The sequence below is a fragment of the Leucoraja erinacea genome, chromosome 33, assembly GCF_028641065.1.
Source record: "Leucoraja erinacea ecotype New England chromosome 33, Leri_hhj_1, whole genome shotgun sequence".
Taxonomy (NCBI): domain Eukaryota; kingdom Metazoa; phylum Chordata; class Chondrichthyes; order Rajiformes; family Rajidae; genus Leucoraja; species Leucoraja erinaceus.
Genome location: NC_073409.1, coordinates 11627377 through 11645259, shown reverse-complemented (window position 1 = coordinate 11645259; position 17883 = coordinate 11627377). Strand labels below are relative to the sequence as shown.

The 17883-nt window shown below is 49.6% G+C and overlaps 3 protein-coding genes across 3 annotated transcripts in view; 2 read left to right on the top strand and 1 right to left on the bottom strand.

Moving 5' to 3' along the window:
• Positions 1-1461, bottom strand: part of LOC129712692 (AP-3 complex subunit sigma-2-like) — a 40835-nt gene extending 39374 nt beyond the window's left edge. The window contains exons 1-2 of the mRNA XM_055661332.1: positions 1339-1461; positions 404-479 (exon numbers count right to left, since the gene is read on the bottom strand). Coding sequence (XP_055517307.1) covers positions 404-479; positions 1339-1439 — 177 coding nt within the window. The 5' untranslated portion in view covers positions 1440-1461. The remainder of the gene's footprint in view (positions 1-403; positions 480-1338) is intronic.
• On the top strand, positions 1392-11891 carry spata5l1 (spermatogenesis associated 5-like 1). Its single transcript, XM_055661329.1, has 8 exons — positions 1392-2582; positions 4007-4192; positions 5618-5776; positions 5975-6184; positions 6444-6677; positions 8640-8774; positions 9648-9770; positions 11530-11891. Exons 1-8 carry the CDS (start codon positions 1392-1394, stop codon positions 11683-11685), a joined length of 2394 nt encoding a protein of 797 aa, XP_055517304.1. The 3' UTR covers positions 11686-11891.
• Positions 11892-14418: 2527 nt separating this feature from the next.
• Positions 14419-17469, top strand: c33h15orf48 (chromosome 33 C15orf48 homolog). Its single transcript, XM_055661328.1, is given in 5 exon segments — positions 14419-14457; positions 15005-15059; positions 15062-15092; positions 15364-15424; positions 17152-17469. Coding segments are annotated over 5 exon segments (255 nt in total). The 3' UTR covers positions 17221-17469.
• Positions 17470-17883: the final 414 nt, after the last annotated feature.

The following is a 17883-nucleotide window of genomic DNA, read 5'->3' as shown; positions in this document are numbered from 1 at the left end:
GGGACTGTGGGTTGAGGGGCCGGGGCCGCGGCTCCAGGCAACGTCAGCTGCAGCAGAGTTGGGGGTGGTCTGCTTCCTCCACCCACCCAGAGTCACTCACCGCGCTGCATCGGCACCCCGACCTCTTCGCCCCGACCCCCTCCTCCTCCAGTGCAACCATTCCGGATGCTGGGCTAGAAGAAGGGCCGGCTGTGCTGACAGCCACAGTAAATGCCAAAGATACTAGAGCTTTGGTAAATGCTTACCTGCAGTTCACCGCGTGCCCTCCAGCTGGCGTTGCATGGCAATAGTACGGGTCATGGGTCGTGACCTCGACTGCGTGCAACGTCCCCATAATCCCCCGAAATTATCACACCGCTACCCCAAAGCTGTCCCCCACCCAATTACCGACACACCCGCTCACCTTACTGTCGGTCTCGTCCTCGATCTGATGCCGGGTCACCAGCAGTAGTTCCCCTTCCAGCACCGCACCAGGACCACTGTAAACAAATACCGAGTCAATGTGGCTCAATGATACTTCGTTGTCACATGTGCCTAGGTACAATGAAATGATTTGTTTTGCATAGAACGCGGTAAAATCACAAGAGTCGGCACGTTTCTGGCACTGACAAAGTTCACCGGGCATTCCTGTCTTCTGTGTAACAAGGAACTGAAGATGCTAGTTTACACCTCAGACACAAAATGTTGGAGTAACTCAGCGAGACAGGCAGCATCTCGGGAGAAAAGGAATAGGTTATGAAAAGGAACTGAAGATTCGTTATCGACCCGAAACACGAACTATTCCTTCTCTGAACGTCCAGGTTCAGGAATAGCTACTTCCCCACAGCCATCAGGCTATTAAACTCAAATGAAACAAAACTCTGAACATTAATAGACCATTATCTGTTTATTTGCACTTTATCTGTTTATTTATTCATGTATGTATATATTTATATAATGGTATATGGACACACTGATCTGTTCTGTATTCATGTTCAAGAAGGAACTGCAGATGCGGGAAAATCGGAAAGTAGGCAAAGAGGCTGGAGAAACTCAGTGGGTGAGGCAGCATCTATGGAGCGAAGGAAATAGGCAACGTTTCGGGCCGAAACCCTTCTTCAGACTGATCAAGTTTCAGTTCTGTATTCATGCTTGCTATATTCTGTGCTGAAGCTAAGTAAGAATTTCATTGTCCTATCTAGGACACACGACAATAAACTCTCTAGAATCTTGAATATCCAGAGGTGCTGCCTGTCCCCTGTTCCCCATTTTGTGTCCATCTTTTGTCCTATCTTCCGCCTGCGGCCGTATGTGGCGGGCAGCGCTCAGCCCCCAGATTCCCCCTCCCCCGAGCCTCACCATGGTGTCCGTGTGGCGGTGGCCGGGGTCCAGCAGCCGGGGAGGCGGTGTCGATGCACCGGGCCGACCCGCAGCCGCTCGTCGCTGTAGATGCGGCTCATCGTCCGACCGGATACTGGGAAGGCTTCCGGCGGAAACTAGTCGATCACCCAGGTAACGGCCCCATGGAGGGGCCGGAGCTGCGGCTGTTGCCGCCCGATGCTCGGGACCGCGACTCGCAGCGTTGCCGCCTGGGGCCCCGGGCTCTGGCAACGCTGGCCGTGCGCCTCGGTGCCCCGCTACGGGTGTGCGTGGCCGGTGGCCTGGCCCTCTGCTCCGCCTGGCCCCGGGCTGACCGCGCCGACGGCTTCGTGCAGCTGGACACCAAGTGCGCCAGCCCGGGCTTCCCCGACAGCGCGGCCCGAGGCCTAAGCCTGGGCATCGGGCAGTTGCAGCCCCTCGGCTGCAGTAGGGCCCGGCGGGTGTGTGTGCGGGCGGTGGTGGCGGCGCGGCCCGACGGCCCGGAGCCTCCGTCCCCGCTCCCCCTCCCGCTGATCCGCGGCCTGCTGAAGGGCGTCTACCTGAGCGCCGGGCTGGTGGTGCGGGTAGCAGGCCCCGAGGCCTCGGCCTGTCCCGGCGCCTTGCTCCAGCTCGAGGTCGTCTGGCTGGATCCACCGGCAGCTGGGGCCGCTCTGTTAGCGGCAGGTGCAGAGGTGCAGGTGGCTGAGGTGCTGAGTTTGGATCAGTACCGGGCCGAGTGCCGAGCCCCGCCCGAGGCACCGGGGCCGGGGCCCGAGCCTGTTCTCACCTCCCTGCGGGAGGCGCTGGCCTGGCCGCTCCTCTACCCCAAGACGTCGGCGCGCCTGGGCCTGGACTGCCCGCGGGGCGTGCTGCTGCTCGGGCCTTCGGGCGTGGGCAAGACCCGGCTGCTGCACTGCCTGGCCCGGGAGCTGGGCGCCACGGTGCTGGAGGCCTCCGCCTCAGCTTTGCTCGGGCCGCGGCCCGGGGACAGCGAACGCCGCCTCCGGCGTCTCTTTGGGCGGGCTGCGGCCGAGCGTCGGCCTTGCCTGCTCTTCATCGACCAGTTGGACGCCGTGTTTTCCCGCAGGGCGGGTCGGAGCCAGGGCGCCGGGCACCGGCTGTTGGCGCAGCTCCTCGGCCTGCTCGATGGGCAGGACCGCAGGCAATTCGTGTTAGTGGCCGCAACGGACAGACCCGAGGCATTGGACCCCGCACTGAGGAGGCCAGGACGATTTGATCGGGAGGTGAGGGTTGCGTCCAGCGGGAGTTGGTGTATGGATGGAGGGGAAACAGCAATAGCCGGGATGAGCCCACCCCAGGGAAGTAGGGACTTCGGGATGGGACTGATCCTCTTTCCCCCTGGACTCCCTCCGGCCAGTCTGTTGGTTACTTTAGTCGTTGGTCGCATTCAAGACCAGTGCAAGCTTCACCTGGAACCAGTGGTTGCCTGCAAAGATCTTATAGCAAAGACCAGTGGTTGCCTGTACATGGGTCGAGTTAGAGGTGCAGCAGGTGGGGAACATGATTTCAAATGTAGCGGAGGAAAGTGTAAACAATTTCTCGAGTCAGAAATATTAAACCAGTAATGTTCTGTGAAACTTGGTATGCTGTTTATTTAGTACAGCACCTAAACGGGCCCTTTGGCCCAGTGTGTCCAGCCCGAGATGTTTGCCCATCTAAAATAATACGGCTATATTTCGCAATATAACTCATTGCCCCTACGACTGAATAGTTGTGAAAAGTTCCCAGCATATGATTGATGCGAATGTGATAGTTTGACACAATGATAGTTTCTCATGAGTCACGAGTATTTTATTGTCATATGATTTCCTAACTGCTAATACGTTCTAATCCAGGCAACATCCTCGTGAACCTCTTCTGTGTCCTCCAAGACTTCCATATCCATTCTGTAATGTGGTGACCAGAACTGTACATGATACTCCAAATGTGTCGAAACAAAGTTTTAAGCAGCTGCAACTTGACTTTGTGGCTATTATACTCCATGTCCCAACACAAGCATGCTTCCACCTTCTTTACTACCTTGTCTGCTTGTGTTGTCATCTGCAGGGAGCTATGGATTTGTATCCCCTCAATACTGCTAAGGGCCCAGTTATTTATTATATACTTTCTCCTTGCATTTTACCTTTCAAAGTGCAACACCTTGCATCTACGTATTAGGCTCCATCTACCATTTCTTCACCCACATCACCAACAGCTTTATTTCCTCGTGAATCGTTTTTCAAACTCCCATAGTTTTTGTGTCATCAGTAAGCTAATCGGTCTGGTTTCATTTCCATTCAAATTGTTTATATGCATCACAAACAGCAAAGCTCCCAGCGCCAACACCTACGAAACCACCACCCTGGAACAATTGCTGCCAGTCCTGCTCTTCACGCAACCATGTTTTCTGTATTTCCACTTTCACTAGTGACACAATGAGGGGAGAATTGGGTTTCTATATATCAGAACTGGGTCTTGCCCCAGCCACCTTGCTCCATCCATTCAACCTGTTTGAGCAGTAAACGTGCCCCCTTCCCTGGTTGCAGCAGTGCATCCACTGACTTCCTCATTTCTTGGTTCAGTCGCATCCCGTCTTGCCGGTTGTTTTACGATTACATTTTTGCACTCAGCATCAGACTCGGTCACCCACTTCTGTTCCTTCCTCCAGATCACAATCGGAGTCCCTACTATGTTGCAACGCCAATCCATTTTGGAAGCGGTCACTGCCCCGATGCCTCTGAGCGCTGATGTTAATGTGTCCTGGCTGGCGGAAGCAACAAGTGGCTACGTTGGGGCTGACCTGACAGCCCTGTGTCGAGAGACCGCACTGCAGGTCATCAGGCGCAGTTCCCAGGTATGGAGATAAACAAACTGCCAGAAACACCCAGGCCCCTTAAGTGGTACATGTGACAATAAACTGACCTTGAAACCTTGAGGCTGGGTGCAGAGGCATCCACCTACCAGTGGAGTGAGTGTGAGATTTAAGCAAACCAGAATCGTGCAAAATGATGTAGAATTGATGGTTGGAGAATGGTTGAGGCTATCGCAGGTCAAGTGTCCCTGCCTCAGAACCGTTTGCTGGACTCAAATGTTTTCAGCTGCCTCTGCAGACTTTCCATTGCAACTTCACAGATGATTGGTTCAGTTCCATTAGAAGCAGCTCAGCTCAGTTCATGTAGCAAGACCTAGACAATATTCCGGTGTGAGCTGACAGTGCCTATCAACGTCTGACCTGTAATCATTTCACAAATTAGCATCTTAGCAAGTGAGAATTGAGCAACCCAATTGTGATGTTCATTGGTTTTACTGTCGTTGACTCGTTCACCATCAGTATCCCGAGGAGGATCACTGTCTCCAGAAAGTCACAGAAACAGCCATGAAAATACAGTGGTTACAGGAACAGGCCAGAGACTGACTGTCCTGTTATAAGATACCTTCCGAGTCACACACATCGTGGAGGTGTATCCCCATTTGTCAATGCTGGCTCAAAATCCTGGAACTCCCTCTTCAACAGTACTGTGGGAGTACCTTGACCAGAAGGACAGCAGTGGTTCAAGAAGGCAATTTACTATCTTCGCCTCGGGCATTTGGGATTGGGCATTAAATGCCAGCCTTCCCAGGAAACGGGCTCTGGAAAATAAATGTAAAGCTCCAGGATTCGGCCACATTGATGTCCAGACATAGGTGTTACGCCGGCTCTCTGCACACAGGGTGGGAATGCCCCGACAGTATCCCACCTCCAAACACATGGGACTGGGTCAGAACTAGTACTGGCAGACCACGTAAGTTGGGAATCGTTGGAGGTTTTTTTAGCCTCCGGGGGCGTTCCCCCCCCCCCCCCCCCCCCCATGGGGCACAAAGGTTGAAGGACCGGAGAGGAGAGACAGGGAGAGTAGCCAAGAACAGGTGGGGGGCGGGGGGGGGGGGGGGGGGGTGAGAGGGACCTTTGGGTTATAATGAGGACTTTGTCGACTACATGGCGGCACTTTACACACTTTGTACATTGTATGCAAAAACAAAGATTTTCGCTGTACCTAGGTACATGTGACAATAAAGTATAATGTGACAATAATGGTTTGTTAACAGGTCATTACATAGACCAGGGAACTGTTGTAGGCCAATGTTCTCTGAAGTAGCCTTCTCCTCCTCCCCATCTACTTTATGCTATGCTGTACTATAACCCTGAGTTAGCAGTATGCCAGGTATTTTGCCAATCCTCCAACATTGCTTGTTTGTTGAAATCACTTATTTTCTAAACTTCTGATTTTTTTTGAGGAAGAGCTCGGTGAAGCAGCGGATTACACTGGCAGACTTCCAGGAGGCGCTGAAGATCGTGTTCCCTTCATCTTTGCGGAGCAGCATTGGCCTGACTGACTTCAGACCCGTGCCCTGGGACCAGGTCGGAGGTTTGGATGATATCAAGTTGAAACTAAGGCAGGTAAAGTTCATCAAACCCTCCCCTTGCCCATCTGCTTCAAACCAATTTAATTCTCCATCTGCTGCTCTTTCTATCTTTGTGCATCCATATCATTCTGGGATTTCTGTATGTGTTTCTGTCTATACGTGTCTCTGTCTCTCTCCCTCTTGCTCTCTGTCTCTCAGCAGAGTTTGACCACTTTGGCATTGCTTCTGGCAGAGTGTCGAGTGGCCACTGATGTACCCGGAAGCATTTGTGAGGATGGGACTGAGGCCTTGTCGAGGTATCCTCCTGTATGGACCACCAGGATGTGCAAAGACCACGTTGGTGAAGGCCACGGCCTCCAGCTGCCGGTGCTCCTTGCTGTCGGTCAGTGGGGCTGAGCTCTTCTCCCCCTTTGTGGGTGATTCTGAAAAGGCGTTGTCTGAGGTGAGCATTTACTGTCCTCTGCTCCGGGCTGGCTATGTTGCGAGTTGTTGCAACGTGGACCTCACTTTCGGCAGTAAAGCATTTGCTGCATATTCCTTGGGTAATCAATGCTCATAATGTGATAATGTCATACAGTCCCTTTATATTTGGGGAGATTTGGCCATCCACTGTCCAGCTGCTTGCTTGTTCTGTGTGACTGGTTGGCTGGCCCCATCCCTATCCTTTCTCTCACTTCCATCCTGTTGTGTTTCGAGTGCAGGTCTTTCGCCAGGCTCGAGCTGCCGCTCCATCAATCCTGTTCCTGGATGAGATTGACTCAATAGTTGGGTCTCGGTCGAGGGACATTGCAAGTGGCCACAGTGTACAGCAGCGAGTACTGTCTGTCCTTCTCAACGAGATGGATGGAATTGGATCCCCACTGGCTGAGAGAAGAGGAACTGGCAAGAGCATGCTGACGTGTGAAGGGGATCAATCTGAGGAACAGGCAAGAAAGGTGAAAGATTAAAGCAGCCAAACGTGTGTTGAGTGTGACGGATGCAAATTTTAATCCCGTTTTTGTAATCAAAAGAGTAAAATGCAACATATCTGGTCAAACATTGGTTCAACATCGACATTAACCTGAAATGGATTGTTGGAACTGGGAAAATAAAGATTTGATTCAAACAGACTCTAGAAAGAGGTTGATAAGATAGTAAAGCGGCTTTGGAAAGAATATGGGGTCAGAATCCTAGAATAAAAGAACGCAGGAGAGGTTGTTCACTGTATCCCTGTGTCTCAGTCTTTGCTTCAGCTGTCATTATTTTGTTCATTTATTTATCTTTTGGGAAGACGGCATCATTAGCAAGTCAGCATTCAGAGGTTGATGGACAGCTGCCTTCAACCATTGCAGTCCTTCAGGTGAGGGTGTCCCACACTGCTGTTGGTGAGTGAGCTCCAGGACTTAAACCTGGTGAGGTAAAGGAACCATGGATGTCGATTGGGGAAAGACAGGCATAGGAAATGTTTTGTCCTTTATCATTGCTGGCCTATCTTCTGGGATTTCCCAACAGCACTGGAAGTGTGTAGAAACAAGGAACTGCACATACTGGTTTACCAAGGAAAGACACAAAAATGCTGCAGTAACCCAGTGGGTCAGGCAGCATCCCTGGAGAATATGGAGAGATGGTGTTTCGGGTCGGGAACCTTCTGTCCAGTATTTTGTGTTGGTGCTGGACCAGATGGACTGCAGTGATTTAAAAGGGTAACTCACCACCACCACTTTGGGGGTAGTTGGAGACAGACTAAATTTGGGCTTTGCCAGTGATGCTTACTTCCCAAAACAAATGAATAGAAATAACATTGTATTAAAGTCAAGCCAAGTTGTATTCATCTGTTTGATAGGGAGAAGCTGGAACAACTGCTGTAATTGCACACAGTACTGCATTTACTTGCCTAGAGTATCCTAAATCACACCTCAAACCAGCAGCATGGGCCACCAAGCAGGATGAGGGCAAAAGGCATGTGGAACACCACCACGCGAGTTCAATGCTGCTTTTATTGCCACGTGCAAATACACAGTGAAATTCTTTTCTTGCATGCAGTAAAGTATTGCCAGTACAACCCTGATTAGCAAAGTGTACAGAAATAGTCTACTGAGCCCGCATGTATTATGCACCATGTTTTGTCGCCCTTTTCAAAGTCCAGTCCGCACTCTAGTTCTTACTCTAATTCTTGAGCGTTGCTGAATCCAGGCAAGTTGCTGCGGGCCCAAGCTGTCGCCTTCTTTGGGCCCAACGTCCCTCTCCTCGCCTGTCTTACCTTTATGCCCCGGGGGTGCCTCCTGCAGCCGACCTTGAGTACGCAGTGATCCAGACCACGGTTCCCTCTCCCACCGGCTTTGCACCTCGCCTGTCGCATCTGTTGTCATCACCGGCTCCATCCTCCCAGTCTCTGGTTTTCGGCGGACGAGCAGGGAGCGGCTCAGCTGCTTCCCCCCCCAGCAGGGGTACTATCCTGATTTGGAACTATATCACCATCTTTACTTGTTTACTAGGTATGAATTCCAGAACTCAGCAAGTTCGAACATCACCACTTTCTTATGGGGATATGGGCACTAAATGCTGGCTATTCCAGCAATAGCAAAATTCCAAAATGAATAATACATAAATCTATAATCACAACTGAATAGCATGCATGTCGGCAAAGCAAAAGACCAAGAAATGTAGTACAAAGGGCCAAGTGATTTAAAATAGAACTGAATGAGAAAGTTTGTGTGCTCACTCCTCTAAAACAAAGGCATCTATACTTCATGAAACCCATGGTTCGATCCGTTATGCCTAAACTCTTACGAAATATAATAATCTTGTAGGCAGGAATTGCATAATCTTGTAATTCTATGACAGATTTTAAGCAATGATATTTCATCATTACGCTGTTGCTATTGTTTGAGGATAATTGAACTGTTATTATCCCTTAGATAGAGTTTCAGGAAATTTGTAACAAAGGCGTCATTGTGATTGCTGCTACGAATCGACCAGATCTCTTGGACGATGCTTTACTGCGACCTGGCCGCTTTGATCAAATCATCTATGTTCCACCCCCAGATGAAGAGGCGAGTATGTTCAAGAGATGTTGATGATGCACTTCTGTACTTTCCACTCGTCACTTTAATTTCATGCTTTATATATTTTGTGTTTTTATGGCTGTTGGCAGATCAATTTTCCTCTTGGGATAAATAAAGTTCCATTGAATGTTTTGTTGAAGTGGCCACCATTTGATAAACCATTGCAGAGCGCAGCTATTAGAGATAGCTCAAATTCCAGAATCGGGAACAGAGAGCAAGTCGGAAAATAACAATCATCCAAGCGACTTGTGGAGTTGATGACGTATGGGTCACTGTGTCCTGGAAAAGCCCTTAAAAAACAGTAGATGGTTGACCCATAGGTTTCAATTTTTCTTAACTTCGTAATTCCAGGGACGGTTGCATTAGTTTTGAAAGTAGCAAATGTACTTTATTCAAAATGGGAGGGAGACAGAAAAAGGGAAATTACGGTCCTGTCAGTTTTAACATCTGTCATTGGAAAAACGTTAAACGCTATTATTAAAATGTCATAGCAAAGCACTTGCAAACAAATCGGGATGATCAGGTCAACACAACGGGGAGGGAAGAGAAATCACGTGTGGCCAATTTATTGGAGTTTTTTGAAGACACAAAGAGCTGTGGATAAAGGTGTACTACACTTCTGCCTTTAATTGGAACATTTATATGTCACGCTTAGGACAGTCCTGTGTTTATATAAAGTATTTCCAAACCTCACTGACACAGTAATATATCAGCGCCTGTGTATAATAATGTTCCAAAAACAACAAGAAATGATCAGATGATCACATTTTCAGTGAAATTGTTTAGATAGTGGTCAATTTGCATTGTGATCATCTCTACACTGTTTTTCTTGGTTACTAATTAACATTTTTTACACGTTAGGCAAGACTTTCCATTCTGAGGATCTGCACTTCCAAAACGCCACTGGATGGCGTGTGCCTGAAGGAGCTAGGAGCTGCGACCGCAGGATTTACTGGAGCAGATTTACAGAATTTGTGCAAGGAGGTGAGTGCGCTGACAGCATGGGCTTGTAGTGGCCGGATTGGGAGTCGGGCCAGGTCTTTCACTCTCTGTATCAAGCGAGGGTTTACAGGCAGTCATTATCAGGGCAGCCGAACAGGGAAAGGGCAAAAATGTAAAAACAAACTCTTTAAAGGGAAGTAGAGATGCATTTTAGATTTTGAGTGAACAGAGAAATGTGGATTGTGGTGCAGGTCAGACAAGGCTGGAGCTCCATGTACCTTAAACTAGCAAAGCAATGCTGAGTTGGAACCATAAGTGTCCTCAGACGTCAGGCACTGCGGTGAGTTTGTCATGCCGTTAGTTTATAATGCCTCGTCCCAGGGGCAGTATAACTGCTTACGTGGGATGTGAACATCGTTGGGGAAATTGGCAGATGCATTCAGTTTGCTGAAACACAGCAAGAGAACTGTAACTCTACTGTCTGCTTACCCGAGGTGAATGCACAGGTTGAGGTGGTGTAACTCAATGATTGCTGCTGCTGTGTTATGGTGAAACAGCCATTTTCTTGAGGCATTTACTGTTATCACAACACATCCTCTAGCCATTGCAATACTTTGCAAATCTACTGAAGTCCTCTGCATATATCTAAATTGTTGCGGATGATGAAAATCTGAAACTAACCTGAACATACCTGGCATGCATATCTGCGGATTGCTTCTCTGTGTGGCTGCTGAGTTCTGTAACTGTATAAATCTGCCATCAATGTGATGTTTTGTCATCACTGAGGGAATGCGGCCCATTTCATTGCTGTGGGTACTGCATTGCCCACGGGGTAAAGACACCAGGTTTCCTTCCCTGACCACACAAGCCCATTGAATCATTGCAGCACAGACTCCAGCTTTTCATTCCAGAATTTAGTACAGAAGAGGTAGATGAGGATGACCATGAAGTGGTTACACCATTGCATGGGTATCTGGAGTGCAGACCATTGATTCAGTGTGATGCTCTGAATCCCTCCATGGCTACAAGGCATTTAACTTTAATTAATTAAATGAATCTGGAATTAAATTAATCTCAGGATTGATAATAGTGAAACCACCAAATTGTCTTAATCACAGCTGGTTCATTAATTTCTGTGCGAGAAAGTCTGCCGTCCTCACCCTTTCTGTCACCCACGAATCCAGATCCAACAACTTTAAACTGCTTCCTCAGTTCAGGCATGGTTAGGGATGGACACTAAATATCAGCTGTTTGTATCCATTATCTCCTGTGAGAAAAATTACAATTTTATAAATTTATGCTCTCTGCTGTATTACGAGATTAGTCCAGCCCTAGATTATCGACCAGACAACAAAGTGCTGGAGGAATTCAGTGAGTCAGGTAGCATCTGTAGAGTGAAGTAGTCAGATGAAGGACACCAGCTGCACTGACCTGGTAACCAAACTCTTGTTCGGTTTGTTGCACTCTGCACTTGTTTATTACTCTGCTGCTGAACTTCTTGGAATTGTTGCAAGAATTTGTGTTTCACTTTCGGTTTCAACTTCCTTGTTCATTCAATGTTCCCAGTGTAATCAGTCAACCTTGGGAAAGCCCCACTTCTTGATCTCAAAAACCTTGCCCCTCAGTCCCATTTATTCCACCACCACCTCCTCTGGCCCATCCCCTCTCTGACACAACAGCTCCAGTTTGGCATGATTATGTCCCCAGACTGGCCTGGGCTGTGCGGACACCTCTATGTGTCCTGTAACTTATACCACAGAGTCGTCAGATGTTTAATTTTCATCTCTTATTCCTCTGACAGGCTGCGTTATTGTCTCTACAAGAAAATGGGCTTGATGCTGCCGCAGTGACACAAATGCACTTCATGAACTCTCTTCAGAGTTTTCAACCTTCACTAACTGACCAGCACTTTGACTTTTACTGCAACCTGTTCTCAGCTAGGAACCCAGGAATGTGACCATTGATTCCAGAGTATGTAACCTTTGACCTTTTGCCAAATCACTGGTTCAGCCATGGACAAATGAATCACAACTGCTTAAAGATTTATTGTGTTTTATTTTGAATAAATGTAGAAGTATTTTTTATACTTCAATCTGTAAGTGTGACTTTATAAAGTAGAAAATAGAATTGTAAAAAAATATTAAATATCTAAAGAATGCAGTTGTAATTGTGATGGAATTTGTTGTAACAATTTAAGTGAGAAAGAATGGTGAGTTTCGAACGAAGAGGTCTACATTGAGAGTCTCAGAATCTTGGGCTTTTCCACTGCTGTTCTACTGGGCACGTGTGAGGCATGATGGATGGAGGGTGAAGTATACAAAAGAAGACCTTGAAGCATTGCATTAGCATGCTCTGCAAAAAAGAGTTTATGTTTACATTAGTGTGGATGCCACAATGGTACATGAGATGTAATCTGCAGAGCAATGTGCTGGAAAAGTAAGCTTGAAAAAGATTTGGGATGGATGATAAATGCAAGTTGCTTGTGACTTTGAGGAAGGTGTAGAGAGAGATGGAGTCACTGATAAGAATGAGGGAAAGAGCAGCTGGGCTGTACCCTCGGCTACCAGAAAGAGGAAGGCAGGAAAGTTTAACGGAACAAATTCAACCCAAACTGGACAAAGAAGCAGAAAAAGAGGTGAAATTTAGTAAATTCAGTTGATGTACCGAGGGAAGGTAACCGATGGAGGTAATTGAGGGTGGAGGTGAAAGGTAACACAAAAATATTCTGATATCTAAATGTAGAGAGCTCTGGCAGGACCCACTTGTATTGCTCTTCAAATCTTCCAAAATACAAGTCCTGAGATGTCTCCATTGCTGTTCCTTAAACGTCCAGGACACTGGTCTTGTACATAATGCTAGCAATGGTTCAAACTGGCACCAGAATCCTTGCAGGACAGTCAACCTAAATCCAACACTCCAACCACTTCCATTGCCCTTCTGGAGTTAGTAAAATAAATATTGTAAAATTTGTGAAATCTCCCTGTCTGTCAGTTGAAGCTGTCAGTGTGGGCATGGACAGATGTATTTACTACAGATAGACAGGATTGGACAAAGCTAGGTTGGATCATCACCATCTGCTATCGACTCATTCTGACTACTCCGTCCTTCATGCTTCTGCCAGTTTAGTCTGGGATGGTGCTACAAAATCCTGCTGGGGGTGGACAGCCCCTAGAGGTTCAACATTCTGTACTTTTGCTAGTTTCAGTACTGCTTTAGAAACATAGAAAGTAGATGCAGGAGTAGGCCATTCGGCCCTTTGTGCCAGCATCACCATTCAATATGATCATGGCTAATCATCCAAAATCAGTACCCTGTTCCCCCCATACCTCTTCATTCACTTCGCCCTAAGAGCTAAATCTTGTTGTTCAACATGGAGGAGCCCTCATTAAGCAAATTAAGAGGGAATGCTGAATGGTGGGTGGTAACTAGAAGGTTTCCTTTGTTATGTTTCTCATGATGTCATGAGACTGGGGACCTGGAGGCAATGTTGAGGCCCTTGCACCTATATCACACTGATCTGCCGCCATGGGACATGGGACACCTCAAGGATGATGATGGAGGGCTCGGGCAAATTACAAGAATGATTCTGATGGTGCACCTATATCTGAGCAATAACTGCAATCTAGTTCCGGTTACATTTATTGCCACATGCACCAATTGGTACAGTGAGATTTGAGTTGCCATACAGCCATACGGGTAAAAAGAACACAATACAACACAGAGTTTAACATGAATCAGACCCTGAAGGGATGGGATTGACTTTACCATGTTAGACAACCAAAACCCATTACTGGGATCCTCACAATCATGACTTGGGTTTCAGCTCACCAAAGCACCCTCCCCTCTCCATACCCCCTGCACGCACCCTTCCTCTCCCCACAATTCCTTCCCACCTCTTTTCCACCACACCACTTCCCCTCTTTCCATCTCCATTCCATGTCTCCTCCACAATCCCTTCCCTTCCTGCAACTTTGTCCCCTACCATTATGTACACCCCTTCTCTACATCCCACAAAGTTCACATACTCCTCCCTGCATATCCCTCCCTCTTAGCATCTCATTCCAATACTCCCCATCTTCTCATTCCAATACTCCCCAGCTTCTCGTACCCCATAACCTTTCCTTCGCCCCTCCTCTCCCGTACACCTTTTCCATCACCACTTCCCTTAATTTGAAGCTGGGTCTGTTTTCCCTAAAGTGGAGTGGCTTAAGAGGGGACATATTAAAAGTGTATGAAATTATGATGAATATAGATATGGTATTCTGCAATAACCTATATTTCCCATAGTAGCTATAGATAATATTTGTTTAAAATAAAGTATTGATGTAGAGGGGATCTGTGTGATAAGTTCCTGGGCCAGGGGCCAAATGCTGGAAAACTAACACAGCAGTGGAAATATGACTATGACTTCCTCCACCTGCACCTTAGCGCTCGCGGCCTTGCCCCGCCCCAGTCGTTCCACCCTCTGTCTCTGCTGTGGACGTGACCGGAGTCTCGTCGCTGCTGAACTCAGGTGGAGTGGGCGGGGCTATCATGGGAGTGGGCGGGGCGAGCAGAGGAGGGGGCGGGGCTAGCAGGGGTGGGCGGGGCATGTGGCGGGTGGGCGGGGCCGTTTGTGACCGGTGTTTCAAAACTAGGCTACGACGCTCGTTTCTCATTTTCCGGTATCATCGGGACAAGCGCTGCGAAGATGTCGAACTTTTTCACGATGCTCCGCCGGAGGAAGGAGGTGAACCAACCCCACCCACCCCCTTCCGATCGTCCTATCCTCCCTGACCACTCGGCCCGTCCCCTCCATCAGAAAGAGTTAGATTTAGCTCTTGGCACCAACAGAATCAAGGGCTACGGGGAGAAAGCAGGAACGGGTACCTACTCCTGCACCTGTTTTCTATGTTTCTATCACGCCCAGCCCGTCTCCGTGAGCCACCGGACCGATCGGCCCATCGACAGCATCCCCCCCCATTATGGCCTATCGGCCCGTCTCCCTTATGCCACCGACCGCTCCATCTCTATCACCCCCCGGTCTGTTCCCGAACCACTGTTGCCGCTCGGCCTGTCTCCCCCTCTTCTTCCCGACAGTTTAGTCCGTTTCTTGACCGCAGTCCTCCCTCTTCACCCGCTGCCCGGCGCGCTGAGCTTCGCCCGGCCCGCTGTTGTTGACTTTCCCCGGGTGTTTGCAGCAGCCGAGTAGCCGCTTCTGTTAGACCCGTTGCTTTTCAATCGGGCTCCGATGCCGCATTCGGAGCCCATGGTGACCGATGCTGTCTGTCCCGCAGCTCATCCCCCTGATCGGCCTGATGGCCACCGCCGCCTCGTTCTGTACCAGCGCCGGCATTACTTCCTCGTCACCAAGAGCGATGTCATGTAAGTATCCGGTCCCGGCCGGGAGACAGGGGACAGGGGCCGGGGACCTGTTGCAGATGTTGAAGTGCAACAAGCATCACTGTGTATGTGTTCAAGGATGTGTCTGTATGTTGGGGTGCGCGTTTGGTGGTTTCCGGTCTTGGTGTGTTTGTCTAGACGTGTGTGTTGGGGGGGGGGGGGGGGATCAGGATCTGGATGTAGTACACCAGCCGTGCGATCGGATACTTTTTGGATGATAAAACATTTCTGAAGTTCATTTCTCTCTATTTAGAATCGATAAGACGCACAATCCTACCCCATGGGAGAACATAGACCCGAACAAACCTCAGAAGGTAACCTCATAGCTCTGACTTTATAACATTTGATGGGAAAGCGGCTGAGTCACTGATTCCCGGAGCGGGCTGGTCGCGATGTTGGGCAACATCTTGATGTAAGAGTATCCTGGTGACCAGACGGGTGGGGCCGCGGCTGGAGAGCGGGAGGGGGGGGGGGGGGGGGGGGGGGTGATGGAAGAGATGGGGGGAGAAGGGGGGGAGGGGGGAAGGAGTATTGAGGTGGGGGGGAGCGGGGAGGGATATGGGCAGATTAAGGGGATGGAGGGGAGGAGCGGGTTTTAGAGGGTGGGAGGAACGGGATGGAGAGGGGGAGCGAGGATTAGAGGGGGGGCGGAGGATGGGAGGATGCGAGAGGAGGGATGGGAGGGGGGATTAGAGGGAGGGGAGGAGACGTGGCGGGGACGGGAGGAGGGGGGTGGAGCGAGACTCGAGGAGGTGATGAAGTTTGCTTTTACCGGCAAGAGAGGCGATGGCCGATGGAAAAGGATGTTGGCGAGGGAAAAGGGAGTTCACTGGACAACAGGGGGGCGGGGCTGTGCCGGTGCGTCAGTGATGGCGCCGCGGGAGGGCCGCTGTTTCCCAGCGCTGGTGGCGTGGGTTCGATCCCGCCCTCCGATGCTGTCTGCGTGGGGTTTGCATGTTCCCGTGTCACCGCGTTACCCCCTCCTCTCCAGGAGCTCGCTTTCCTCCAACGACGATGTGGGTTAATCGGCTGTGAATTCCCCAAATGTGGGTGAGGGGGAGAAGCTGGTGGCTCCGATGGTTTTGTGCAAGAGACCAGTCCTTGGGGGTGGGATTGATGGGAGGGTGGAATGAGCACTATATGGGAGGGTGGGCGGACAAATGCTCTCGGAGGCCTGATGGGGTTTGGAGGGAACCTCGCGGGAGATGAGAGCTTCAGACCCAGGTGTGAGGGAGCCGCGCACTGTGGGAGGGGGGAGGCGCCGAGGAAATGCAGCACCAACAGCATTTAGTGTTGGGTTTGGGTTGCTCCTGTGGACGCGCTAGTTACGTGGGGGAATTTCTCGAGATACATATGCTGGAAACTGGAGCAGAGTAAAACTGCTGGAAATACTCAGCGGGTCGGGCAGCATCTGTGGAGACAGATACATGGTCGGCGTTTCGGGTTGGGATCCTGCCTCAGAACAGTGTCCACCGGGTTCCAGAGGAGGATAGGGCAATGCTCCAAATGTGGGTCACGGATCCAAATGTGGCGTTCGAAGTCAGTGGTGGCCCAGCCTGTTTCATTCCACTGTCTCAGGAAATAAAGTCAACTGGTCGGAAATGTGTCCTCCGGCCCCCGGCCTAATGCCTGTGGAACAGTTTGTTAACCAGAATGACCTGGAACGTGGCGGCGGTGAAGTTGGGGTAAAGGACACATACACAATGGGAGCGTTTTGTTGTGTGTGTGTGGGGGGGGGGGGGGGGGGGGGGGGGTTGGGGGGACTGGCAGTTCGTTCCGAATATACCACCACTAGTGTTCAGAGAACGATCTGAGCCTGTGATAGAAGACTTGAATCACACAGGCGGGACCTCAATCCCCCACCTGCTCCTTCAAACATCCGACTTCCATCTCAGTCCAGAGACCGGTCCAATGGCCACTGGCTCTCACACTGGATCAGTGCAGTTTCACTGCCGATGACAGTACAATTGTTTATGTACATCTGTGCCACGACGCCTGTTTCGCGGAACGATTAAAGCCTTGCCGTTTTTTCTCCTGGCAGTTCATGACCGTCAGTCAGAAATGGAAACCCGTGGATGAACTGCAGATGGTGAAAGGTTACACCAAGTGAGGAGTGTGCGAATCCTGAGCGCGTAGGTGAGCAGACAAATGCTGAGTCATTCTGTCCAATCATCCCTGAACTCTGCAACTGCTCTCGCTACAGATTTCAAAATTCATCAGGAAATGACAACTTTCTCTCTCTCATTGTAACCCTCAGGCCATCGTGTGGAAGCATCAAATATATCTAACTCATTACATTCTATTTAACAAATTGTGTAAATTAAAAAATAAACGAAGATTTTTATTCTATTGAATAACATTCTATTGAATTATCTGTCTCCCTTGTCTTCACCCCAGCACTGTGGACGTGAGAGAGGCCGGTCCTGGGGAGTTGGGGTGGGATTGATCGGAGAGTTGGCCCAAGCTCAATTGGCCGATTCGTCTCCTTCTATACTGTAAGGAAGTATACAACGTGAGGGCGGGGGTGCTCAATGTTACCGACACTTATTCCCCGAGGCTTGGAGGGAACCTCGTGGGCGACATGCGTTTCAGACTAAGATCTGAAGGAGACACAAGGAACTGCAGATGCTGGAATCCTGTGCAAAACACAAAGTTATGGAGGAACACAGCGGGTCAGGCAGCATCTGTGGAGGGAATGGATAGGCGACGTTCACTTTTTCTCCGGCACTTTTGTTATTGCTAAAGAGTTGAGGGAGCCACACGTGTGTGTGTG

Excerpts from the sequence above, each read along its gene's own strand:
- spata5l1 (XM_055661329.1), top strand. The coding sequence starts at position 1,392 with ATGCACCGGGCCGACCCGCAGCCGCTCGTCGCTGTAGATGCGGCTCAT. Across the intron at positions 2,583-4,006 it reads CAGGACGATTTGATCGGGAG|ATCACAATCGGAGTCCCTAC; the intron begins GTGAGGGTTGCG and ends TCCTTCCTCCAG. Across the intron at positions 6,185-6,443 it reads CTGAAAAGGCGTTGTCTGAG|GTCTTTCGCCAGGCTCGAGC; the intron begins GTGAGCATTTAC and ends TTTCGAGTGCAG.